The sequence below is a fragment of the Labeo rohita genome, chromosome 15 (assembly GCF_022985175.1).
Source record: "Labeo rohita strain BAU-BD-2019 chromosome 15, IGBB_LRoh.1.0, whole genome shotgun sequence".
In the NCBI taxonomy this organism is placed as follows: Eukaryota; Metazoa; Chordata; class Actinopteri; order Cypriniformes; family Cyprinidae; genus Labeo; species Labeo rohita.
In genome coordinates this window covers 22,802,508-22,830,322 of record NC_066883.1, presented here as the reverse complement: position 1 = coordinate 22,830,322, position 27,815 = coordinate 22,802,508, and the positions used below count along the sequence as shown (strand labels likewise).

The following is a 27,815-nucleotide window of genomic DNA, read 5'->3' as shown; positions in this document are numbered from 1 at the left end:
TGTTCATTATAAAAAACAGTAACATCTGTAAAAATTGTACCAACCTCATTTTTACATGATGAAATTTTACTTACTGTTTGAGTTTTATTAAAAATAACCATTGGTCTTCCATAATAGCCTACATTTAGATAATAAACCACAGTTAAACCTCAATACCATGGTAATACATTTAGTAAATGCACAAAACTACAGCTTAATCACAAAAAAAAATGTAATTATATTCCATTACTTCATGTCTACATTACTATAATAATATTAATCGAATATAATAAAATTCAATATGAATATCCCACATTTCTGCCACAATACCATGGTGCAGTTAGCGTTACTACAGTAAATCCATGGTAAATGATGGTGATTTGTAGATTGAAAAGTCTTTTGACTGTATCGTTGCGCACCTTCCTGATCTCATGACGAAAACACACATGTGGGAACTTTTTCAAAAGTACATTATCATTGCAGCTTCCAGTAGAAATAAACACTAGAGGCAGTAAAACAGCGAGCAATTGTAATCGTTTTCATACGCAGTTACGATTACACATCCATGTTCCACTTTTCGCTTGCTTGGTAGCTCAGCCAGCACGGAACTGGACTTAGGACGTGGAATCCTTGGGTACGAATCCCGAGAAAAACATGACTCGTGATGAAAGAGCTGAAAGACGAGAGATTAAAAAAAAACAAGCTAAAATGGCATGCCTGCGACTGCATTTTTACATCACATTCGCTTTTGTTCATACTGTTGGGTAAGTTTAGGTATAGTGCAGATTGTATGTTATTTTAAAACATCACGCAGTGTTAGAGTTATTCGCTTGTTAAGTCTGACATCACGCGTCACTTCTTCCATGACTTCCGGGTCCAAATGCTCTATCAGATGACACCAGAAAACAACAGTGAAAATAATACACTCACAATGTGATACCAAACAAATTATAATCCTACCCTTTAACTTCATACCGAAATCCCAGATAGCCAGACAATTAATATATAAATAGAAATAAATAAATAAATAAATCTAACAATCATTTGTGTTTGGGATGCTGTGAGTAATGGAGACTGCAGTGTACACCGTAAATTTGAAAACGTTTAGCTTAAATATTTAATATGAATAAACTGCTTATAAACGGCTGCTGAGATAGTCTTCTCAAGTGATATGAGTTGGGGCTTGGACCCAGAAACAGCATTCGCTGGTGCGTTCATTGGACGCATTACATCACCACTTAACAAGCGAATAGCACTCAACTGATATTTCAAGTCAGAACTGCAGTGAGATGTACAAAACCAAATGTCACTTATAACGTACCATATGTTCATTCATCTGTTCCATAGAAAAAAAAACAAATAAACGCTCTTTGGAATCGAATGTGTCACGAAAAATACATGGCAGTACGTATTTCACGTCTCACGTCTTCCCACAGGTACATTTTCGTCATGAGATCCGGTTGTTACACAGTGTTTGTCAGCGCTGTTTCATCTGGCATTAAACTAGTTTAATAATCACTGACTCATTTGTGTTCTTCACTGAATTCATGCACTTCACACTGAATCTCACAGCGCGTAAACGCATCTGCTCTAGTAAGCTCTAGTGAGCCGAGCGGATAAATGGTCCGTGTGGCGCAGCTCAAATGTTTCATTTCACTTTTGCAGCATAAACATTTATCAAACTCTTGATATTATTTATCAAGGACAATTATATCACAATAATTACAGTTATTTATCACCCAGTCCTACCTCAGGCAAACAGATTCCACTTGTCTAACAAGAACTTTGGCATACAGCCAACCAGTCTGACTGGTCCAGATGTAAGAGACTCAGCAGAAACGCTCACTTTTATGGATGCGACACTATTTGTAAACACAAGAGGGATAGAGAAACAGGTGGTGACATTAAGGCGTCCAATCCTTCCTTCTCTTTCCTACAACCCTGCTGTGTAAAGTGCTGGTCTTACCTCTACACGCAATCCCTGTGCTACTATTTCATTTGCCTGGATCAATGCTTCTCAGCTTGTATATTCATCATGTTAAAGCTCTGGCCTGCTTCTGTCTCTCACGCTCCAGGTCCATAGGAGGAGCTTTGTGGATGTACTGTAAGTCAGCAGATGAATGGGCTGCGAGTGCAGGGTTGTCGGTTTAGCCAGCTATTCTTAACCTGAACCTGCTCTAAACTTAAAGAGACATCAGTTAAAACATAAACAACAGCACCTTGAAAGAAAAAGGTTAGACATGTCAAGCGATTTTATTTTCGGACTCCCGTTTTCCAACACACCCTTCTTCTCCAGTGTAAAATATCACTGATGAGATTAGAAATATCTAAAAAATAGAAGCTTTAGATGACGGACCTCTAGTGTTTGACACACATTTTTAATATCCTGTATATGAATAATTTATTAATTCACAAAGTACACAGCATGATGAGAAACCCTCTTACTAAAAGGATCATCAAATTAAAACCCTCTTCCGATTAATAATATACAGGAACAGCGCAACGCCAAGTCAATGCTTCACAGCATCGCTCTCATCTCAAAGCCATTGTGTTATAATATGCTCTTTGAAATCTATTCCTGTTAGTAATTTGGTCTCCGGTCCCAGTTCAACAATCCGAACAGCGCATTGTTTGTAGTACAGAAACAAAAAAAGGCTGTTAGAGCTAAACCCCTCCCGATGCTAAATACAAATAAGGTCCATGCTGGCCACAATCAATCCTGTTTCCAGACTAGGCCAGGTGGGCTTCTGCTTTGTGGCCCTTAATGGTCCGCCTCTCATTGAGCCCTTTTCTCAAGGCTTTGCCACTGCTCTGCAGAACGCCCACCAAAAGAAATCGGTTAGCTCCCCTGTCCGTCAGTGAAACGCATATAGCAGCAGAAGGATGGTGCAGATGCCGATGACTCCTCCCAGAATTAATGAGTCCCGTCTCTTCCTTAAGTTGATCCGCTGTATTAGGTTATTGATGGCAGGGAAACGGTCTGAAGTAGAGGTGAGTTAAGGAAATACAGCGATACAGCAAGCAAACAGTTTTTGTAACACAACATGGTCCTATCCTATATAAATGTGACCTATTACAATTCAGGTATTACAATTCTGATGCTGACAGATTACATTTAACAGTGTTAATAAATGATTTGTATAGGGAAGTATAGGGGAAATGGAGCATGTACACTTACATATACAAAGTAGGCAGACACCAATAAACCAATAATCAATACTGCACTGATTCATTATGCAACGCTAATGCATACATGTAATTCTTTTAGAAATCAAGGATACTGGCCAGGGTGTTGACCCTGCTTTGTATAGACTTCAACAAACCTCGCTGGGAGGTCATGTTCTCCTTAGTTGCCATTGCAATGCTGTGGACAAAAAAATAAAAATAAAATAAATATAGCTGCAAGCAGCGATTATCATAGTTCAAGCACTAAAAGGCATTAAGCACATATCAGAATGAGGAGACTGATCATGCGATGTGAAGATCTAGTGTATGTGTGCATATATGAACATTTTCTGCTATTTGACGTAATTTACCATAGAAATATGGTGTTTTTGAAGCCTTTTTAACTATTATAGCACCACCTGTAGGTCCAATCTCTTAAAAAAAATATTTTTTGTAAAGTTTTAAAGGAGATGTCCACTTCCAGAACAAACATTTACAGATAATGTAGTTCCTTGTCATCCAAGATGTTCATGTCTTTCTTTCTTCGGTCGTAAAGAAATTATTTTTTTTGAAGAAAACATTGGTGCTATGGTGCCCCGAGTTTGAACTTCCAAAATTTATGTATGTACTTCAAATGATCCCAAATGCTGTTGTAAACGATCCCAGCCAGGGAAAAAGGGTCTTTAACGATTGGTTATTCTCATAAAAATAATACAATTTATATACTTTTTAATGTCAAACACTCGTTTTGTCTTGCTCTCCCTGAACTTTTTCTCAGGTTCATGACAGTTAGGGTATGTCAAAAAACTCCCATCTCATGTTCTCCCTCAACTTCAAAATCATCCTACATCGCTGTTTTACCTTTTTTGTTTTGAGTTTTTTGACATACCTTAACTGTCTTGAACCATAATACACAGAGTTCAGGGAGAGCAAGACAAGAGGAGTGTTTGATATTAAAAAGTATTTAAATTGTATTTTTTTTAATGAAAATAACCAATCGTTTCACTAGATAAGATCCTTCTTTCTCAGTTGGGATCGTTTACAACTGCATTTGGGATCATTTGAAGCCGCATTTAAACTGCATTTTGGAGGTTCAAACTGGGGGCACCATACCAGTCCATTATATAAAGAAAAATCCTGAAATGTTTCCCTCAGAAAACAATTTCTTTACAGCTGAAGAAAGATTTTTTGGTTTTCCACAGGACAGTGGAGATATGACAGGAAGTGAGTGGGAGAGGGGTCCACGAGGCGGGATTTGATCTCGGGACACCCGAGGTGCAATTGCACCATATGTCGCCGACACAGTAGTAGTCGTAGTGGTGGTAGTAGTAGTAGTAGTAGTAGTAGTAGGAAAAGGAGGAGGAGGGGGAGGGGGAGGTTTCAAAAATAAAAAAAAAGGCCATGAATCAGAGCCATGCGTTTTGTCCACTGTGAACCAAGGATTCCTACGACATAAGACACTTGAGCCTGTGACTAACGTACAATAGGGTTACAGCGCTATGCGCTTGAACCGCTAAAACAGAAGAGTTGATTTATTGGCACCGGCTCGTCACAGCACATATGCACTGGAAGTGGTCGAAAAGTGCTCTGATCATTGCGTCAAGGACTCAGCAGCTGTCAGGACTGCAGACGCAGGAAAAAGTCTCTCAAAGAGAGCAAATGTCTCTTTCACTAGGTTTGATTTCAGACAGGAAGGCAGAAGCTGCATTAATCTAAAACTCTAGAGACGTTAGTCACACGCAGCTAGAAACCAAAACTATGCAGAAAAGTGACCAACTATTACATATCCAGTTCCCTTGACACTGCAGAAAGTGAACACCTCATATTTTGGACAAATCAGAGGTTTTCCTGCAAAAGCCATCGTTTGTCCTAGCTTGAGGCATAGTTCATCCAAAAATGAAAATTGTGTCATCATTTACTCACACACGTTATTCCAAACATAATTTCTTTTGTGTATTCTCGTAGCTTCATAAAATTAAGGTTGAACAACTTATGTCACATGGGCTATTTTAACGATGTCCTAACTACCTTTCTGAGCCTTTAATGTGGCAGATGCATTGCTGTCTATGCAGGGTCAGAAAGCTCTCGGATTTCATCAAAAATATCTTAATTTGTGCTCAGAAGATGAACAAAGGTCTTACGGGTTTGGAACGACATGAAGATGAATAGTTTTTCATTTTTGTGAACGATCCCTTCAATTATGCATTGTTGAATTCTGTATCTACACTGTTGGGTAGGTCCGGTCCCACCACTTATTAGTTTTCTTCAGCTGAGTCATGCTTTCTTGTTCCAAGTGGAGAAGATTAAATTGCTATGTGACAATACGGCTCGCTCCAACTTCAACTCGGCAGGTTTGCGAGTGCAAACTAAAGACTGGCATCCATTAAACTCCTGTCTGCCCTACTCTGCGGAACAAAAGCCATCAGATGTAGCTCACCACAAGTGCTCAAGCAGACCCTACATCTCGATCATAATGAACAGGAGAGCTTATCTATCACACCCACATAAAACAGGCCTCAACTACAATGTGTTTGAGGCCAAACCTGTGAAATTAGAGCAAGACAATAACATTTTAAAAGTGTGCAATGCACTGACAATTGATTGATCTCTGAGGATGAATTAGGCAGTATCCAAACCCCACTCACACAAACAAGACATAAGGGACATTAAACAAGATAGTGCACCCTGGGGGCCACACAGTCTCTTGTGTTTGTACTCTCAGGTGCCCTCAGTCACGAACAAGTTTTGCTCCTCCATACAGGTCCTTTGTCATCTGTTTGACTTCAATTCTCTGTACGCCATGAAATGATGAACATCCCCTAAACTTCATATTTGGGTGTGTATTTTATATTATGACTCCCAGCGTTTGTTTAAATAATGTTACCTGCAAGGATGTATACCTCATAATGTCTTGCTTGTGATAGATGGAAGGCTTATCTGCCATCATTAAGAGAGAAACATAAGCGCCCACACTCCTCAGAGATCAGAGCTATGATGAAACATTAAACAATGAGCTCTCATCTTGGTGGCTCCTGGCCGTGGGTGGTACAAAGGGAAGATAATGATTACAAGCAGCTGATATAGCATAATTTTTTGCTTGAATAAGACTGAGGTGGGATTAAAAGAGCTGCACGGACCAAGAGCCGACTTAATTAAGCACCAGTGCCGGTTGCCAGCTGCGGGGTTCCCCTAGGTGCGGCAGTTAAAGTGTAGGCTGCTCTCATGCCCCAGCATAGATCTGCAGTGAGGGAAAGACGGTAGTGCCCAACACGATATTCACTACTATAGCACCTCAGGAACAAGGCAAAAATGCCAGATTTATGCAAATAACATGGTTTTCTGTTAGTTTACCCTTATCATTTTCTCATATGTATGACTTACTTTCTTCTGCAGATCACATAAGAACATAATTTACAAAAAATGTCTGTTTTTTGTCCATACAATTAAAGTCAATGGGGTCTATGGTTGTTCGTCTATGTTGTTTTAGCCCCAAGTTATCATGAACTAAAAACTGAACTCAATATTCCGCTCTATGAATGAGCATTTTGCTTGTGTACTGCTCATGCTCACCGGGAAAAAAGTCAGCTCAAATATGCCGCAACAGGAAATATCTATGTAGTATACTTGCTCCTCTTTGCAATAGCACTACTGTGCCATAACGCTATGTGACGCAACCCTCTAGTTCACTGATCTGCTCCCCACTATGCTCTGCTCAGATGCTATGATAATAATAGCTTAGTAGGACCAGAGATTGCGTTAATCGAAAGTTGTCCGTCATTGACAGATTTTTTTTTTATCTGTGACGGAAAAATCTGAACGCTGTCCGTCACTTTGACGGCTTACACTGAGGATGATCTATTGTAACTTGTAACCGTAATTCCCACTCCTGTCCAGTTGGTGGCGAGTACGTTCCAGCGTAGCAGCAGAGCACGGGATCCAGAACAAAAACGAAACTGTCAGGAATCTTTTGCTATGTGTTTGATTACTCACAGGCGAGCACCCAGAAGCTACAGCAATCTATCACAGCACATTAAACAGTGCCAAAACAGTATTTATTGCTTGAATTTCCTAATGAAATGGACAGAATTTGAAATCTGAGACTTTGTTTCATATCAAAAGTAACACAAAGCTTAGCCTATTGTGATTTATTGGATGTACGAACATGAAAATTTATTTAGTCTCATCTGTTCATCGGTTCTCTTCAAAATAAATGCATAAGCCTATATCGTCCTGTAGGTTCATAATTAAAAATGAAATTGTGAACAACAAAAGAAAATCAGTTAAATGTGTTATTATAAAAAAATAAAAAAATTTAAATGACGGGTAATAACAGATTATGACTGAATTTTTACGAACCTGTCCGTCAAAATGACGGACAATGTTGAAGTCTAACGCAATCTCTATGTAGGACTATATATTATTTGGATAAAAAGAAAAATTTTGATCCTGTTGCATGAAACAGAGTAAAAACAATATACTGGCATTTAATATTAATATATATTAATAAAAACTAATAAAAAGCCAACCAATTGGCTAAATAAGAAAAAAAATATATATATAATAAAGTGAATACAGAAAAATATAAAATAAAAGAATTCAAAATATTATTAATTACTATAATAATATATAAATAATATTTAAATAACACTTATTTGGTCACCACAAAATTTCATTGTATTTTCCCCAGAGTTCATGACTCTTCTTCCAGAAAAGACTGGATGTTTAGTCAATTAAACACAAATAGAAACTGTCGCCATTTATAAGTGAACAGCCTGTGCAAGAAATCTCTGAACTGTTTGTATGAAGTTAGGCTTACCTTATTGTGTCATCGATAAGCCGATCCGAGCTGTAAGGAGACGAGAAGAAAAGAAAAAGAGAGATGTTTAGACAATGATAACCAGATGAATTACTTAAGCCCTCTCTCATCTTTGAGAGTCAGGGTGAAGGAATCAATCAGTGGCAAACATGCAGTGAATGCTGATTACTTCACATGGACACCAGAATGTTTTTCAACAAATTTGATGATAACAGATTTGATAAGCATTACAACAAAAGACTGTGACAATGTCAGCATTGTCCATTGTCTACACACATAAATAATTACCAACTAAAAACATGAGGACACTCACTGGCTACATCCATATGCACTTTCTGAACATTTATTTTCAAAACCAATTTTATGCACCCATTAATAATAGGTTAATATATATATATATATATATATATATATATATATATATATATATATATATATATATATATATATATATACACACATATATAGCAAATAGTGTGGGAAACAAATAGATTCACAGATTGTCATTGCACTTTTTGCTCAGAAAAGACAATTCTCTTATGTGTGAATGAAATTATATTTCAAGAACAATTCTTCAGTTCTTCAATCTTGCATTATTGTCTATACAGGAATGTCTCATTCCCACACCATGGCCATTTTTCTCCCCGAAAAAGAGATGCAGGCCTGCAGGGTGGGAATGAAATTCTATGCTAGCTCAAAATCACATCCTCCGTCAATTTAGATGACAAAGACTCAGGGCCAGTGAGACCTCAGGGGAAAGAAAGTCCTCAATTCCCAGACAAATGGTTTTCGGTGTGACAGAGAGCTCCAATTTTGATTACACGAGCAAAAATGAGATAGCAAATTCTTCCTCCGACGCCTGTGAACTCTCTCTCTGTCTGCATGGTTTGTCAGCAGTGGTGAGAGAAATCTGGCACACACAAACAGCAGCTGGAAGAACAGAGTCTAATGGTCCATATGCTGTTCAGCCACGGTACTGCAGAACAGGTCTCTGTCTTCACAGGCACATGAACAGGTTGCTCCTGCTTATAAATGCTTTGAAGAAAGAAAAGGTGCAGCAAAACTGATGTAAGCAGCTCTGCTCTGTCAAATGGCTGTCATGTTAAGAGCTTATGGCTTTGATTGATCAAGAAGCCATTGGCAATGACAAAGCATCCAAAGTCTTGGCTAGACTAATCATTATAAATTGTCCCAGTGGGTACTAATGATGCTGATTTTGCACAGTTTAGTTTGCAGTTAGCGTGGCAAATATTTAGCATCCTGTGGGACTCGACTAAACAGGTTCTTTTACCATCATCTGCATTTTATCTTGATAAATAATTAATAAGGGTTCCTTAAGTCTCATTAATCTACATCATCTGCATCAGACATATATCCACTTGGTTTCCTACACAGAAAATGAAATTCAAAAGAAAGCTAGTGAAAGTTAGTTAGAGGACAATGTAAAAACTTCTAGCAGATATAGTCTGTCTTCCCATTAAACCTCACCCATTTCGAACTCAACAGCAGGGCTATTAGTTCAATTACATTAGCCAGTATCACACATGAATGCCAATCTGAAAATTACGGTGATACAATATAGGCCTGTAAAGCTTTCAGCAGAGCACATCTAGATTCGGGTTGCTGGCATACACATCCGCGCTACGGGGAGTATTTTATTATTTTTTCGTAACGATACGCTAATGCTTTCATAAAACATAGCATTTTATGATAAAATTCGAAATGGGCAAAACCCAAATTGGCTGACATGGGAAAATTGGCTATGGTTCGTCTCTGCAAACTCAACTGAATTTTTAAGAGATTTTTGGCCAAACCATTCAGAAGATATAAGCAAAAAGAGACATTTTTCATATCTCTTGACCACTAGGTGGTGCCGCTTCAAAACGGTGCAGGTAGCATCAGTTCATGCTTCTTGTAACACACACCAAGTTTGGTACCAAAACGCCAAACTGCTGCAGAGATATAGCCCTTCATCCATTTAGAAACGTATTCTTTTACACATTACTGGAGAACGGTTTGACTAATAAACTTGAACTCTGTAACTTTTTGGCATCATGGTCTGAAGATGATCTGAGCCAATTTTGGTGAAAATCAGACAAACTGTCTAGGATGAGTCTGAAAAAGTAGGTTTTACAAACTAATAAAAATAGCGAAAAAACTAAGCGTTACGATTTTAAAATTTGCACATGAAAGTCCAATTGTTTAATAAATAGTTTGAAAGTTGACGTACACCACTATTCAAAAGTTTGGGGTTGATAAGATATTTTATCTTTTATGCTCACCAAGGATGCTATGCATTCATTTGATGGAAAAAAACTGATTTTAAAACAGTATAACCATTTAAAATAGCTATTGTTTTATTTTTATTACACTGCTCACTGGAATATTTAACTCTGATTAGTCAGTTGCAACATTACGAGACGTGTTATTCCCCTAGCAATCATTTGACAATAGCCCCTTACACACAGTAATACCAGTAAATTGCAGTAGAATTACCAGAACAACTTTACCAGTAAACATAATGATGTTCCGTCTTTTTACTGGTAAAGCCCCGTTCACACATCACTATCAAAATACCAGTAAATTCTGTGACATCATTAACCAGAAATTACCTCTAAATGGCTGCACCTCCTGGTGTTGTGTTTGTAAACATTACTTTTCAGGGCTCGACAATAAGGAGTGCCCGATGGCCCGGGGCCAGCGTGAGAGGCGCTCGGGACAGTTGACGAATCTGTCACTGGCCCGATCGGGCCACTGCTGCCTCATCACGAAAGTTTATCATTTGCTCGTGTTTTTAGGTCTTGTTCACTTGAAATGTCGAGTGATCACAGAGAGACACGTCTCTGACGGACAGATAGCTTACAAATTTTATCTGTATTTTTGTAAAGGTCCTGTTCACACATGATCTGTTAATGGTAAGTTACTGTAACTTACCAGTAAAGACCGTATGTGTGCAAGGGGCTAATGGTAAGGCTGAATAACATACCACTTATCCAAGTATGACATACTAGCTCTGTCTTGTTTCATATAAATACATTTGCTGCCATCTTGCTATAGTTAACAATTGTATTGAAATTATTAAAATTATATTTCTTCTATAATTTCTTAACAAAAAAATTTTACCAACACCCCAAAATTTTGATCGGAAGCATATATTCCAAAAACATAATGATTAGTGATTCACTATTTATCCCAGAAATCATACACTAAACAGTGTTGTTTGGTAATGATGCTTAAACCACAACAGTGCCCCCTTCACCTGAGAAACACACAAGAGATGAGTGAATCTCCTGGTGTATAGTCCTTTTCCACAGGGCCCAATAACCAACCCCTACAGACATACACACAGAAATGTGTGTCATACCCCACAGCCCCCTTGAGGACTGTGTTTCAAGAAGTGCTCATTGCAAACAATGTGCTCAGCATTTTATTCGTCAATTAGGACTGATACTGATAATGTTTCAGAGAAAAGACAAAAAAAAAGGGTTGAAGTATAAACAAATCTGAAATGACCACCCTTGTGAAAAGCACCGGTTTACAATGAAACAAAATGCGAAGGTATAAGATCATACATCATTTGACAAGAATGTCACTGATAAGCTAACATTTAATAGGGTACATGTCGAACGTCACCTGACCAAACCCGGAAAACAGGTCTCATCACTTCCACTTGTCGGAGAATGTGCTAATAACCGTAATAAATAATGGCGATATCAATGGACTTTCAAAGTAATCAGTTAAACAAGCTAGACGTTTTATTGTTGATGTTTTATTTGATTTTTATATAGAAATGTTAGTTGAAAGAATAAAAATAAAAAGCTTTTATATATCAATAATACATGTTAAGATCATCTTTAGTGTCCACTTTGAAGGAATCTTAAGTAAATCAGCTTCATATTTAACGGGGGCATATGCAAATTGCGTGAAACGGAAGCAACGAGACCTGTTTAGCAGAATAAAGTATTGTGATTAACCCCGTCCAAGAAAAATTCAAACTTTTAACCTAAAATTAAATTAACTAACCTAAATTAATCTTTCAATCTATTCAACATCAATCTATGCAAGCACATGCAGCACAGCACTGGCGCTGTACTGACGCAGGCTTTCAGGGAAAGCCATTTCCTGGGCTGCTTAATGCATTCAGGCATCATACTGATGTATTTGATGTATTCAAATTTATCTTGGAAATGCATAAATAACAGTCTAAGCTTTAACACAGACTACAGTTAAGACCTATAATTCATGGGAGAAAAGAAAAAAAAAAACAACAAAAAAACAAAAACAAAAAACAAAACAAAAAGAGCAATACTTAAATTACCAAATTATTATTTTCATGAATAGTTTCAAACTCTAGTTTAACGATCCGTTTGCATCATCACTAAAATAATAAAAATAATAAAAAGTAAAATAAATGTTATTATTGTTGAATGCTATTTATTAGTACTGAAATGAAATTCAAACTGAATGCATGGTACTCCAAATCTAACATTAATCTAAAATTTTAACTAGTTTATATAAAGAAGTTTGAAGATAACTCCATTAAAACACATGTACAGCACACCTGTATGAAGCCGAGGACAGCTGACATGAGGTGACCGTGTTGGTTTTACCCATCTGTCACCAGGCTTGCGCTATAAAATGTGCATTGCTGCATCAGGGAGGGGCGCCAAGTTTCAATCCTTGCTGTGTTTTTATAGGCTGAGTCAAGCTTTGGATGTAGCTGAAGGATTTACTGTAGTTCTTTATCAGCTGCGAGGCAGACAGGCAATGAAAAGATGTCAGGGTCTAGCACAATGTATGAGACACAAAAGCTCCACTGGTGGAGAAAACTATCCCTAAATCTCGGTTTCTGCAGTCATTAATGGGTTCATTAGCATAAAGGCAATTTAAAACCATTCTTCCTTTACCTCACATTCAGTCTTAACATTTTCTGCAAAACTTGAAAATGATGGTTCTCACTGAAATGCATTAGTGCCAGTATCATGCTTCTTTTACCAATACTCTGAAACAATCTAGTAATGGATCCTGCTCCATCCATAACTCCAGTCAAAAATTTAGACACACTTACTCATTCATTATAAGTGAGGCTTGCGTTATCAAGACATCACTCTTTGACTTTTTTTTTTTTTAAATCATTAACCCTTCTAATTGAATATTTTGGCACATAACCGCAATCTGTGTTATGGACATGAAAAATGCCTTCAAATCATGTGGTTGTAAATTTGCGTGCACAGGCAAATTCTAACATTGTGGTTCTGTAGTTTTTAATGGCAAACATCACTCACATTTCCTCCAGTTTTGTTTGTGTGTCTAGATTTGCATTTTTTTTCCCCCAGAATAATAGTAACTTCACCAAAACATGAAATAACAAATGGAAAAATGGTCTACAGGGACAAAAAAAAAGTATTAATCAAAAAAAAAAAATTGTATATATGTATATATATGTATGTATGTATGTATATATATATATATATATATATATATATATATTTTTTTTTTTAATCAAAAGTGAGTAAAATTCTTTTTTGTTTGTTTACCAAAAATATTAAGCACAATAAGCATATTAAGCATATTTACATTGTTAATAATAAGAAATGTTTCTTAAACACCAAATCATTATATTAGAACTATGTTTTAAGAATTATGTGACAGGGAGGACAGTTTTTTTAAATTGCATCCATACGCTCACCTATGGCTTTTCATCTGAAAGATGTATGTAGTAGCAACTTTACATGGTCACTCATTGTAATGTTAACCTACAAAAATTTGCACTTTTGAAGTGTCTGTTTGAAGTGTGGAAGCTGAACAGTAGCGTGCTCACTGCATGACAGATGTAAGCGCCGGTGCGGTCACTTGTACTTAAAACACTCCGTCATTTTGGTCATATAGATAAAAGTAAATTAATGGTGGTTAGTTATGATGTCCCTAAGTTAACTATGTTTTGTGAAAGACTAAGTGCCATTTATGTTGATTGCCTCATTCTCTCTCTCTGTGACACACAGAAAGTTAGAAAGTTAGTGAATATCAAACGAAAAGTGCTGCAGCATGATTACAAATGTGATACTAATTTTATGCAACAGTTAATCAAAAAACAAGAAGTTAATATTAAGAGACTTGCATTTTAGACAGCATATTGTCTGTTTTTGCTTTATTTCGCCAGCTAATAACCATTCCAAACACAGCCACAGCACTGTTTTGCGTCTTTGAGCAACATAACGGTGTTTCGTTCTTGAATCAATCATGCGTTAAATGATTCAGTTCAATCACAATGACTCACTTACTTATCAGTGACTTACTGCCACCTACGGGCGGTTTTGTTTTCACATTTAAAGTATCTTCATTTTAAAACTACATGTAAATATCAGTATTCAGTGTTTTGTTAAAAAAAATAAAATAAAATAATAATAATAGTAATAATAATAACTATATATATATATATATATATATATATATATATATATATATATTCTTTTAATTCATATATAAATGCATAAAAAAGTGTTTATTTTTTATGGTTAATAACGTATGCAATTTCAGCAATAAAAATGCTCATTTTCCTTGTGTATTCAGTATGGCTCTTTAATAAAGAAAATGTCTTCTTATCTGATTACTCGATTAATCAATGGAATTATTGGTAGAATACTCGATTACTAAAATAATCGTTAGCTACAGCCCTATGACCCATATGAAACAGGTGTCACTGACTTCATCCCTTAAGCCGAAAACAAAGAAAGCACTAGTTTATCAATAAATTATTAAAACGTCAATGCAATCTACTTGCTGTTTTGACCTGGCACATTTAAAATTATTATATCTGCTGGTGCGCTGTGGCAACCTTTTTTTTTTGAGTGTGCTTGAGCACTTTTTAGACTATGTGGGCAATTAAGGGCTCATTATTATGATTTCTAAGATTTATTAATAAATGTGCGACTAACAGTTGACTAATGCTTAAAATGAGTGACTACTAGTCGACCAGAAAAATCTTTAGTCGAGGGCAGCCCTAAATAATATTACAGAATACTGCTGTTTTTTATTTCGATTTTTGGTTTTAATCAAATACATTTATGGCGAGCAAAAGAGAATTCTTTCGAAAACATTAGAAACATTATTAAAAAAAAATATAATAATTACTACACTGACACCCTGACTTTCGAATGATATTTGTATGCAAGTACAATTTGTATCCATCCACAAAACTAATTTCAAGCATTTAGGAATAAGATCAATATAGATCAAAGGATTTTGATGACCATGTCAAAAAAAACCTCAGGTGTGTCCAAACTTTTGACTGGTATTGTATATCTGCTGAACATTCACCTTGTCATTAAAGAGCAGACGGTAGGGTGATGTCTGGAGCGTGGATATCCCATGGTCCACCTGACAGCTGCTGCCATTGAAGAGGTGGGAAATCCTGCCCTCTAAAGAGCTGCTCTAAAAATCAGACTAGCTAGACACTGGACATTTACCATGGGTTTAAAATTAGGAAATGCACTTAAATGAGTCCTCATCATCAGTCATGACGGCAGTCTCGCTCTTTTTCCCTGAAGCTGGCATAGAGAGGAATCTTGCTGGCTCATCAAAAAATCCGCCTCATTGTTATTGGCCGACCTATGCGAGGCAAGATTTATAACCCCAGCTCCAGAGAGCTGACAGAAGGAGAGAGAGTGACGTCTGAGCCTTAGGCCGGTGAGCTCCATCTGCTGGATCCTCCACTTATGAAACTACAGGTGGAGGTGTTACCTTTGATATGGATAACATGTTAATATGATAATGGGCTTATAAGTCAGAAAACAATAGCCATTCAGCTTGTGTTATCATGCCTAATCGGGCCATCATTTTGGCACAATGTTTGAGTTCTCTATCTCCCAGCGCTACAGAGAGCTAGTGAGAAAAACACTGTGGGCTCGATAACGGAACTACAAAAGCTTTTGGCACAAGTTTCTCATTTAATGGTGTACTCGGTTCCATTCGCACTGTGATGATTGCAGTAGGAATTAAGACTCAAGGTCATTTGCACTTTGCTGAACTACTTTTATCATTTGCACTTTGATCTGTTTTATTGTTTTTGGTGGGAGAGTCGCCATACTGAATCCCCACAACCAGAGAGAGAGAGTCTTTTTCAGATGAGCTAATGGACTGTAGCTGTATGGGCACAATTCAAATGCATTTCCAATGCAATAAATAAATGGACATCTTGGAAACCCTATAATGCTCTGATCCCAAGCGTCCACCTTAAGTACAATAACAGTTTCCGACAATACGATAACAGCTTTAAAAATGGAATCAAGGGATTCCAAGAGATAATGTAGTTGTATTTAAAAGTCTTAAGATGTCAGCAGAGAATGGATCAGCAACCAATGGGGGGCAAACAGCCCAAAACAACACAAAGCCTTGCACACAGCCCAAAACAAAAGAGAGAGGAACATCACGATAAGAATTTTAGGTTGCACTTTATTTTACGATGTCCTTGTTACAGTGTAATTACACAAGTAAGTACTGAGTAATATTAATTAACATGCACTTACTATATGGTTAGCGCAAGGGTTTGGTTTAAAGTTAGTTGCTTGTGATTCTGCATAATTTACTGTTATTACTACTAGGGATGTGCGTTATATATTGTCTACAATAATAACGCAATTGTTATGTAGCAATATGCGATTTGACATTATCGAGTATATCGATAGTGCGCGTACACACTATGAGATGTAGGTTATACTACTGTGCAAGCACATTTAGAGTTCAGACTTTCACTGCATGATTTAGTTTATTTAAATACATTTAGAATTCCCCCAAAATTCAAGACAAGGGTGCACAGGGCTCCCACACCTTGGGTAACTTCAAATTCAAGGACCTTTTAAAGACTTTCCAGGTCCAATACCCTCAAATTCAAGGAGTTATTGTGGGGACACATTTCAAGTGAGAGCAAGGTTATATTGTGTTCCCTTGTACACTGTTAAAATGCAACTTAAAAAAAGTTGTTTCAACTTAAAAAAAAAAAAAAAAAAAAAAAAAAAAAAAATGTGTTTATGCTGCCTTAAAATTGTAAGTTTACTCAACTCAAATATCCACGTTTTCATGTAGTACAACTTAACATTTCATGTTGACTAAACTTAAAATTTTACGGTAGCAGATACATTGTTACAGTTTTCATGTGTCAAACACAACTATGCAAAAAAACTTTTTTTGGCACTTATTTTTGGCCACATGACACAGATCTGATATTCTATTTGTATGTCTGTTTTGCATAAAACTGAAGAATATTCAGTACATCCTGTACTATATTCTAAAATGATCTGAAATTAACTTTTACATGGATTTTATTGAAAAGAGCTTAGACTCATGTAACGTTAAGTTAACGTAATGCGTAAATGCATAGCTAGTACGCACAGGCCATGAAGTAACACATTAGAGAACCGGAGGGAATAAAATGGATTTTTTTCCAGAACAGTTCTTGTACAAAATAAATTCAAGCACTTTCAAGGACCTGTATCTTTGCATGTTTATTTTCAAAAACTTTCCAGGCCCTTGAAATTTTTTTTTTTTTTTTCAGATTCACAAACTTTCAAGGATTTCAAGGACCCGTGGTAACCCTGCATACAAAAATGCCCCCGTATTACTTTATGTCTTATCTCTATATCATCTAATATAGTTAACATCAATGTAGAGTGGTATTTTTCTCTAAATATCAGCAATGTGATACTGATTTGATGAACAGTTCAATAAACAAGAAGTTAATATTAAGTGACTTACATTTTAGACAACAGTTCTTGTTCTTGCTGTAGTTCGACAACAAAAATAGTTACTAACAAAGCCACAGTAGAACTGTTTTGCATCTCTGAGCAACACACAACAGTGTTTAGTTACTGAATCAATCAGCCGTTTGAACAAATCAGTTGAATGAATGATTCAATGACTCTCATGCAGTGATTTGCCGCCAGCTACTACTTAAATATAAACTTTTAGGTTTATATTTAAAGTATACTTTCCCTCCCCCCCAATCATTTCAAATATCAGTATTTAAGTTTTTTTTTAAACATCAAAAAATTATGCATAATTATTGATTAATTATTGACACAATGATTTGTGTTCTAAATCTAAATGCCACTGCAGATGAAACTGCATAAACTTGTCATTATTGCTATTGCTTTTGTACATTTTTTTTATATAGAAAATATATTTGTCTTAGAAATGTTCAAATAAGGGCCCAAAATTACCACTAACTATGTGCCAAATGCAAGTAAAACTTGCAACCGCTTTTTGCTTTCAAAACACCCTCCATAATGAGATTTATGACCTCTATATAGTACATTTTAAAATATGCAATAATTATATTGTAAATAGCAAAATAACAGGAACAGTGCTTACTAATATAAATTAAATATGGCACTTCGCTTACTAACATAAATTTAAAATGGCGTTTCATGTTAAAAAGTTTACAAAGCCATATGCTAATCAAATTCTGAATATGACTTTCAAAGACTCTCATTAACCTGCAAGCTGCATCTGATATGAGTGGAGATGGGCCAAAACTCACACAGGCATGACTGCAGAGTCCTTCTGTCTCCACACACACACACACACACGAGCTGTGAGTGAAAATCAAGCCTCCCTGCTTGCCCTGTGCTCGTGTCCCAAGAAAGAAATGTGCTCAGCACTTCAGATTTAGTGCAATGCGAGGAGAGCAAGAGGGACGTGACAAACTGCAAATATTAGAAAGCTAGTAATGGAAACTGCAGAACCAATATGTACTAATAGGAAACACTTTACAATAAGGTTAATTAGTTAACAACATTAGCTAACATGAACTACGAATGAACAATACTTCTACAGCACTTAAATATCTTAGTTCATGTTAATTTCAGCATTAACTAATGCATTATTAAAATCACAAGTGTTTGTTAACACTAGTTTGTGTACTGTAAACTAACATGAACTAACAATGAACAGCTGTATTTTTATTAACTAACATAAACAAAGATAATGTATTTTGTTTGTTTTGTGTTAGTTAATACAATAACTAATGTTATCAGATGACACCTTATTGTAAAGTGTTACCTACCAATATGCTTCATTTGCATTTCAGTAAATATAATATTAAAGATAATAAGATTAAATGTCTATATCTATGTTTGAGCACACAATGCATTGTATGTTCATTAAAAAAAAATTGTTTTAAAGTTACATACTTTATAGAACATAAAAACTGCTCTTAAACATACTAACCTAATATCTTTCTAAAAGAAAAACGTGAATGTTAAAATATTTTCGATCAGCCCAGACATTAAAGCCTGTGTTTTTTCACCCAGCTGTGAAAGATAGGAGCTGACCTGTGTAATTGCTTTAAGTCTGTTTTTTACATTAACATCACTAATACGGCCAGACATTTCCAGTAAATGTATAATGGATCTAGAGCTGCTTGCTTTTCATGCACTTCATCATCAGATGTTTTGCAGGCAGTGTTCCTGTCATACATACCATGTCAGACTAGGATTATTCTTCTTACTTAATATAATCTTATAAGCTTTCTGTTTTAATAGAACCTTTCAAAAGTATAGGCACCACAATTGAAGCAGCATGGCAAGAACCAGCTTTAGTCTTTATGTAATAAAGTTTTATGAAGTCACAGAGCAAAACAGAACTAAAAAACATTGTAAAAAAGCAACTTAGTTCCTGTAACAAGTTGTCTTTGTTTTATTGCTTACTTTTTCTCATCAAATCCTTCCCTATTTGTAATTGTTGGCAATGTATTTCCACAAACTCCCTCCTGGTTTTCTCTGAGTGCTCGATGTAATCTATGAGTCACACTGTCATAGCTGTTAATGTCTTTAAATGGCAATCCTGATGGCATCGACTTCAATTACTGTTTACATTGGAATGGGCTCAAGCAATAACACCAAAGATTACTTCCTCTGAAAGGAAGATGAGGAGACAACCACAGCCCAAATCGCACATATGCATCTCTTGTTGCCTATTTTACTAATGGTGTGATATTCTGGATCATATTATATCATAGATAAATGTTCAATACAGTTAACACAGGTCCTAAAAAAGAAAACTGAAGAAAAAACAACAGAGCAGTGCTAATGTCAACAGAGTAAGTGAAGTGTCTATGCCCTGTGTTTGCCCCCTAGTAGACTGGTGTGAGGCACTGAGCTGAGAGAAGTAAGGGCACACTGATGCTGAGAAACAAAGCGGGCACGTGGCCAGGACTGCAGGCAGAGAGAGAGGCACACATACACACTCAGCATTCAGCCAGCTTACAGTCTCAACTGTGCCAATTACCACTCTGCACATGAGGAGCAGGTCAATGGAGAAACACTGCAAGTGAATCTAAACCAGCTCCATAGAGCAAAACAGTAAACGCCCACTTTTTATAAGCCTTGGTTCTAGAAGTGTTTTTTGCTTTTACTATATACGTCTCTTTTTATAAGGTTTGGGGCTGGTAATATTTTTTATGTTTTTGCAAAATCTATATTTATCAAGCCTGCATAATACTAAATCTTTAATTTTGTGAACTATATTGCAGAAGTTCCAAGCTTTCCTCAAAATAATCAATCCACAAGTCTTTAAGCATATAAGTGTAATATTCATCTCTGTCACTGGTCTCTTTTACTTTCCTCTGGCAAACTGATACACTGAGGCTTTGCTATGAAACAAATGACCCAGAGCAAATGCTGTGTCAAATTCTTTACCACAGCCCATCGATTCATTTTAATGTTTTAAAACCAGTGTGAATTTGACATCCTTTTTTATACCAAATCACCCCGTGCCTACACGAGCAGTCAGGGCAGTCGCTTACGATGACTCCACAAATTTAAGTCATCAGTTTGACACAGAACAGCGCAAGAGAGACAAGCAGCCTTGCTGAGTTACTGATGAATGAGAGTGTGCCTGTTAAAGGTAACCTCCCCCCATTCCTCAGACAAAGTGGCTGTGACACTGTGAGTGGGTGACATAGTGCTACACTCTGAGTGTCTTATTCTCTCCTTTTCACCTGAATGGGTCACTTCAATGAATGTGTCACTTCAATGAATCTTCAAACATTGACAAACTCTAGATTGAGTAGAACTGCACCACTATCTTTATTGATCTATCAGTGGTTGCGTTGATCTTATCAGAAAGGTTTGAGATGAAGATGCAGTACCATGTAGAGCTAAACATTTATTTGAAATGAAACCAAAACCTCAATATGGCTTAGCGCGAATAAAAAAATTGCAAAGGGCTGCAATTTCATTAAATAAATATATGCACTGTGGGTTGCAGAGTGTTCATTTACACGCATGCTTTTGTGTGCAGACTGGTTCACAGTTCTACACAAACTGGGTCATTCTTTGTAATATGTATGCCACAAACATCTTCCCAAACTTATGAACTGGCTGTGGTTCACAGTGTAGGCAAGTCTGTGGCTTTTCCACAGAATTGGGCTACTTTAACACTACCTTCGTTTCCAATACCCTTCAAACTGCGCAAATTGAAATGCGTCAATTTCGCAAAAACTCCCATAAAACGTTTTTTATGCTGGCATGAGGTGGTTTTTCAGGCAATTCGAGAAAAAAAAGGAATATTTTGCAAAAAATAAAAAATCAATGATCACTATATTGCAATGATTACAGTAATGAGCCTTTTAAATCGACGCAGGTGTATGTTTGTAAACATGGCACTGATGAAGGGTTAAGCCGGAAAATGTTTTGCACTCTTTGCACTTTATTTATGGCCTCTAGACAATAAATTCATGTGAGCCGTTTAGCCTATTTTTCGTGTGCGGATTTCTTTTGTATTTGTTGCAAAGCTACAATGGAAACTTTTTTTCTTTCGCATTTTTGCATTAACTTGTCATTTGAAGATCAAGGCAAACTGTACTTAAATTATCTTTTGGGAAATATGCAAGTATTGTCTGTAGCTTCCAAAGGGCAGTACTAAATAATAATAATAAAAAAAGATATTTCAACAAAATAAGAAAAATTTGGACATCTTCATCCTGTTCAAAAGTTTTCACCCCCAGCTTTTAATGCATTGTGTTTCCTTCTGGAGCATCAGTGAATGTTTGAACCTTTTTTTTTTTAGCAGTTGTGTTTGAGTCCCTCAGTTGTCCTCAGCGTAAAAAAGATAGATCTCAAAAATCATACAGTCACTGCTGGAAAAGTTCAAACATGCAAAACGTGCTGGAAAACAAGATTTTTTTGAAGAACAGTGCTCAGTTTAACTGTTCAGAACAAACAAGGGACTCATGAACAACTATCACTAAACAAAAAAACAGTCATAGATCATCCAGGTAACCACACACAGTATTAAGAAACAAGGGTTATTAATGAGTAAACTTTTGAAGGGGGTTATTTTAATAATTTCAGCTATTTTTTTTGTCTATATGTAAACATCTTTTATGTAAAATATATTACTCAAGACTGTACTAAATAAAAAATAACATGCATTTGGTATGATCTCTTTTATTTTGTTAAAGTTATTCACATTTTCACAGATTCTGTAAGGTGTTCCCAAAATTTTGCATGCTACTGTATAGCCAAAATCCGTCAAAAAAACCCCAAAATCCATTGCAATGACTTATCACGAGACGAAAAATTATGTTTAACATCAGTTAACGGAAACGCTGCCATTTTGCTATTCTTTTTTTTAATCAACATTAATAAAATATCGCCAAAGTTTTGCACAGATCTGTAATGGAAATGCGCATACTGTTGCCGCAGGTTGTTTGTGTTTCAGAGGAGAGGAAATTGTTAAATGAAGTCGTCACTTTTGTTTTCTTTGCACACAAAAAGTATTCTTGTAGCTTCATAACTTCATAGATGAACCACTGATGGCACATGGACTATTTTAACGATGTCCTTACTACCTTTCTAGGCCTTGAACATGGTAGTTTCATCAAAAATATCTTAAATTGTGTTCTGAAGATGAAAGAAGGTCTTACGGGTTTGGAATGACATGAGTGTGAATAATTAATGACAGAATTGTCATTTTTGGGTAAACTATCCCTAAGTTCATGTGTATCATGTATAATTTTTTCACTGCATCATCTTGAAAAACGATAATTTCTTCACATAAAAATTGTACTACTGTGAATTTCAGAGCAGACAGCAGATGAAGAAGCGTCTTACTTTCTCAGGTGCTCATGTTCTTTCAGGAAGAGCTCTGTCCGCCTGTTATTCACCCCCGAGCCACTCTTATATGTCCTGAGAAAAGAAAAGAAAGTTAATTAACAATTGAATAGAAACATGGAATCACCCAAGCGTCATTTTATGACCATCATCCTATAGAAAGTCTGGCACTTCAGACGAAGTGGGGGTAGGGTTAATATTGAGGGTTTCTCTTCATCCTGTGCCACGCAGAAGCTCTCTCTCCCAGAAAGCATTTAGTGTAAATAATGAATGAACACACAGTGCTGGGAAGAACAGCCCTTTCCCAAGAGTTCATCAAGAAAATGAAAGACAAAAACACCCCCTATGCTTTGTGCAGCACCAGTTAGGCTTTTCTAAAGACACCCACTGGCCTGACAGCACAAATTAAAACAAATCTCCATCACTGATGGGAGAACTTATGAGGGTGGGAAAGGTTGTCGGAAACGGCAGTCTGAACGACGACCTCGTCTGAACTAGACTCCACCCTCCAGTGGGTTTTTCCTCTGTACCTATTATAAACAGACTGATGTAGAAAGGATATTAATTCAGTTTCTATGGGATTACACCTGCCCGCTGGTCAAATCAACTGCCAGTCCACACCAATCAAAGCGACAGGGTGCTGAAAGCCAACTTAATCATTCCAACAAGGTTTTAAAGGGCAGTGCACTAAATCACACAGGGGGCTTTGTCATTTCTGCCTGCTGACATTTCTATAGCGCAGAGCTGCTGATCGATGGGGAGCCCGGTAAAAGGAGAAGCACAGCAGGCACGACACGCACTGCACAAACTCAAGGAGTGAGGCTTCGGCGGTGGCCCGAGTGAAACCAGAACCTTCACAGTCTGCATGACAGAAAGTAACCGAGTATGAGCGTGAAACAATGCTATACATTGGCTGACAAATCCAGCAGTGTGTATTAAGAGGTGCACCATCGCCCTCTGGATGTAATTATGAATATTACAACTTGAATGATTATTACAACTTTCAACTACACTATTTTGCACAATACATTAAATAAACAGGATGTTGACTTTTTGGGGTGTGCAAGATTTTTTTTTTAAAGAAATTATTATTTTTATTCAGCAAGGACACATTAAACTGATCAAAATTGACAGTAAAGGCATTTATAATGTTTATAACCATTTCAAATAAATGCTGTTCATTCCGTGCATCAAAAAATGCACCATAGTTTTCAAAATGCAGCGAATTAGCATATTAGAATGATTTCTGAAAGATCATGTGACACTGAAGACTGGAATAATGCATGTTGCATTACAAGAATAAATTACATTTAAAAATATTTAAATAGAAAACAGTTATTTCAAAATAATTACTGTATTTTTGACCCCAAATTTTGAACAGTAGTAAACCAATGTTCATTCAGGATATTAATATTGAGAATGCTCTATTCCTGGGTTATATATAATTTTATCAGAGTACTGATTGTTTAGATCAAATCTGTGCAAAATGAAGAAAAACCCACTTAAATTGATGCACAAGTGAACGAAATCTGCTGAGGTGCTGCTCTCTATACTGGGTAAACAAGTTTATTGCTGGTCAGGTGAGTGGGAGGAAGCTAAACACGAGGCAAAAGGGGATGTATCCCTAACTTGTGTAAATACAGGTTTTATAAATACAGTGGTGCGAGAGACGGATTGAGCTCAAATCCAACTCTGACAGTTTTTTTTTTTTACACTTAAAAAATAAGTTCAATAACAACTGCAAGGAGCAGTACAGAGTTTTTCTCATCATATATGGTAGCACAACAACTATTTCAAGACGCACAAATTAAATAAGCAGCCTGTAGAGGTGCTAGATCATTGCAGCTCAGATCAATAAGTCATTATCCAGCCCTGCAGTCACGATCTCAGGGTTATAACCAGAACTACATCAAATCTGTGCCTGCAGAACTCCACAGAAAGCTTGCACGGCCTTCACGTATTTGTTGATTAAATGTACTGAAATAAGAGTGTATTATTCCCATATCAGTTTTTAAATCATTTTTAAATCCATTCAGAAGAGTTTCACTAATTTGCCTCCATAATCAGCACAAAAAATGTGAGAAAAAAAAATCTACAGATTTCCTCAGGGCCTGGATTCAACTCATTTTTATGCTTTGCTCTAGAATGAAACCGCAAGGAGGTATGAATATTAGACTGACAGCTTGAACTGTAAGCAGAAACCATGTTTTTGGAGAGTGCTATCATTCCATATACAAGGTTTCATAATACAGGTCAATTACACATTACAAGGAATTGGTCTTCATAACCTTATTGGCATCAAAATGAAATTAAAGAGGCAACTCACTCAATGTCTTTTCGCACAGATCCCAAAAGATCCTCTCTCTCCCTGATTGCCATGAAGTTTGATTTGGTTTTATGAAATTCATGTGTGTAGTCCTAGAGAAGGAAAACAGAGATAAAGGGGTTATAAACAACAAGCAGGGTCAGCTATATTGATGGTAAATACAGGAAGTACCCTTTCATCTTGAGGATATAGTCTTTCCATTAAAAACACTATTTTTCAAAAGTTTGGGGTCGTTAAAAGCTGCATTTATTGATCAAAACTACTTCAACTGTGAATTACTTGAACTACAGAACTGTGTTCTGTTTTAACGTTTTATGTAATTTTCAGCCCCATTACTCCAGCCTTTATGATCCTTCAGAAATCATTCTAATATGTTTCTTTTCTTATTATTATCAATATTGGCAATTTTTTGCTTAATATTTTTTTGGAAAGTGTTGTGTAAACAATATATATTTGAAATAGAAATATTTTAAAACATCATAAATATATTTACTGCCAATTTGAAACAATTTAATGCATTCTTGCTAAACAAAAGTATTAATTTCTAACTAAAATAAATAAAAATATAAATAAATATCTGACCCCAATAAATAAACAAATAAATATCTGACCCCAAACTTTTAACAGTTTTCAATACATGTATATTAATAGTTGAGCAGGCAGCTGTTTGCAGACAATCATGTACATTACTGTGCTTATTTCATGAAATAACATGAGATTGTCAATAATAAGAAACTCACCTGCAGGATGTCTCTGTGCCTTTGGAGAGTGTGCATTAGAGCAGCATTCAGAGATGTTACTCCCGGCGTGCTCGTATACTCAGCCATCTTGTCATTCACCCCTGTAAGCTTTAAAACACAGGAACAAAGTGAGATATAACCAAATAATCAAAATAATAATGTGCAAAACAAATAAGTTTAAATCTTATATACTGAAATACATACTCGGCTCTCTAGAGATTAGTTACTGACCACTAACAAACTCTTACTCGTTAATAAGTAGTTGGGAAAAGGTAAAGAATACATATAGCACCCAATATTGGCACTAGGGGTGGGCGATATACCAATAGACACAATTAACCGGTAGTGATCTTCTCTATCGCGGCTACATGCTTATATGACGTTATTATGCTACGTGGTCACAAAAATGCCTGTATGCGGTTTTAAACATTGCGGTTTAAAAACTAGTTATTTTAAGCTTTTAAAACGCAATCAGCAGCGAAAGAGAACTGTGCTGTGACTATTTCTTTGCTCTGTCAAAAAGGTGCGCGCACATGAAGACGGTGCTCATAAAGTGTGGAAGTATTAAATATTTTTGCCGCTTTATAGGCCTTGAACTGATCAACACATATACATGTATGCATCAAAATGCCTGTTTTTGCAAGTATTCTCATAAACACAGTAATTTAGGTCTTAAGTGAAATCAATCAGGTGAGAAAGAAAATGGTGTAACGGCATATTGGATCCAGGCAGCTCTTAAAATGACAGCAGTCTGATATTCCTGCTGTCTGTCATTAAATAAGGAATAATTGATGACGGGCCATTGAAGTCTTGTAAAACAATGCACATCCGTTACACCTCGGTGTGCATTATTTTCTAAGAATTCAACGGACTGAAGTCAATTATTCTGCTTATACTATGGTTACCACACCTCAAGACATCTGTCGGATGATAAATTTCAAGGCATTCTTCTGTTTTTTTGTCCTTAAAATGTTTTTGTAAATAGGAATAATTTCTTGTGCTCTCATCCAATGCCTCTGTTGCTAATTCCAAAACGTCATTTTAGACCTAGTAATGACGGCTGAGCCGTTGATAGCAGACTAATGCAGTTAATGAAGTTCAGACAGACAGACAGACAGACAGGCAGACAGATGAAAGGAGAGAGAGAGAGAGAGAGAGAGATTAAGCTGGTGAATTGGATTGAATGTGGATTGTCTCTCAAAAGTGTACGGCAGCAGCGTCTCTACTAATAGTGAACTTTAAGTTAATTTTCTTAAGGAACAGTGCGGTTGTTCCCTCGCTTGTGGGAAATGTCATATAGTTTTTAAGCTGTTAATCGTCAGAGCAGCGCTAACAAGAATAGCACGTATGTTAACGTGTGTGCACGTCTGTAAGCGAGAGAAAGTGGGAGAAATAGAGTATGTGCTTTTCGTACATAATAAAATGTAATTTTGTGGCAAAAACATGAAAATAATCTGTCTTTTTTATCTTATCGTTTACTGCATTTAATTTTTTGGCCAGTGTCGTTGTGGGTTTCGGTTATTTTGCTGTTTTGGGCAGTAAGGACCTTAAAATGACATGTGGCAAAATGATATAGACAGGTAATGCGGTCAAGTCCTGCCTGAAACTACGTCCGCCGTGCGCTTCCCTGAAAATAACTGCACACCTTAGAACATTCATCAGCCAATCAGATTCAAGCT

General features: G+C 36.4%; 1 protein-coding gene across 2 annotated transcripts in view; it reads right to left on the bottom strand.

Annotated features, from left to right (window-relative positions):
- Positions 1-1,235: 1,235 nt before the first annotated feature.
- gosr1 (golgi SNAP receptor complex member 1) overlaps positions 1,236-27,815 on the bottom strand; it is a 28,194-nt gene continuing 1,614 nt past the window's right edge. Inside the window, exons 4-10 of one of the 2 annotated variants that reach the window (XR_007829203.1) lie at positions 26,137-26,244; positions 25,397-25,488; positions 23,071-23,145; positions 7,961-7,990; positions 3,261-3,343; positions 1,946-2,959; positions 1,236-1,841 (exon numbers count right to left, since the gene is read on the bottom strand). Coding sequence is in view for 1 of the 2 variants with exons in the window: in XM_051129456.1 (XP_050985413.1) it covers positions 2,835-2,959; positions 3,261-3,343; positions 7,961-7,990; positions 23,071-23,145; positions 25,397-25,488; positions 26,137-26,244 (513 nt within the window). In the remaining variant the exon portion in view is untranslated. Of the gene's footprint in view, positions 2,960-3,260; positions 3,344-7,960; positions 7,991-23,070; positions 23,146-25,396; positions 25,489-26,136; positions 26,245-27,815 lie in introns of both variants that reach the window. The other variant, XM_051129456.1, reaches the window with a different exon arrangement.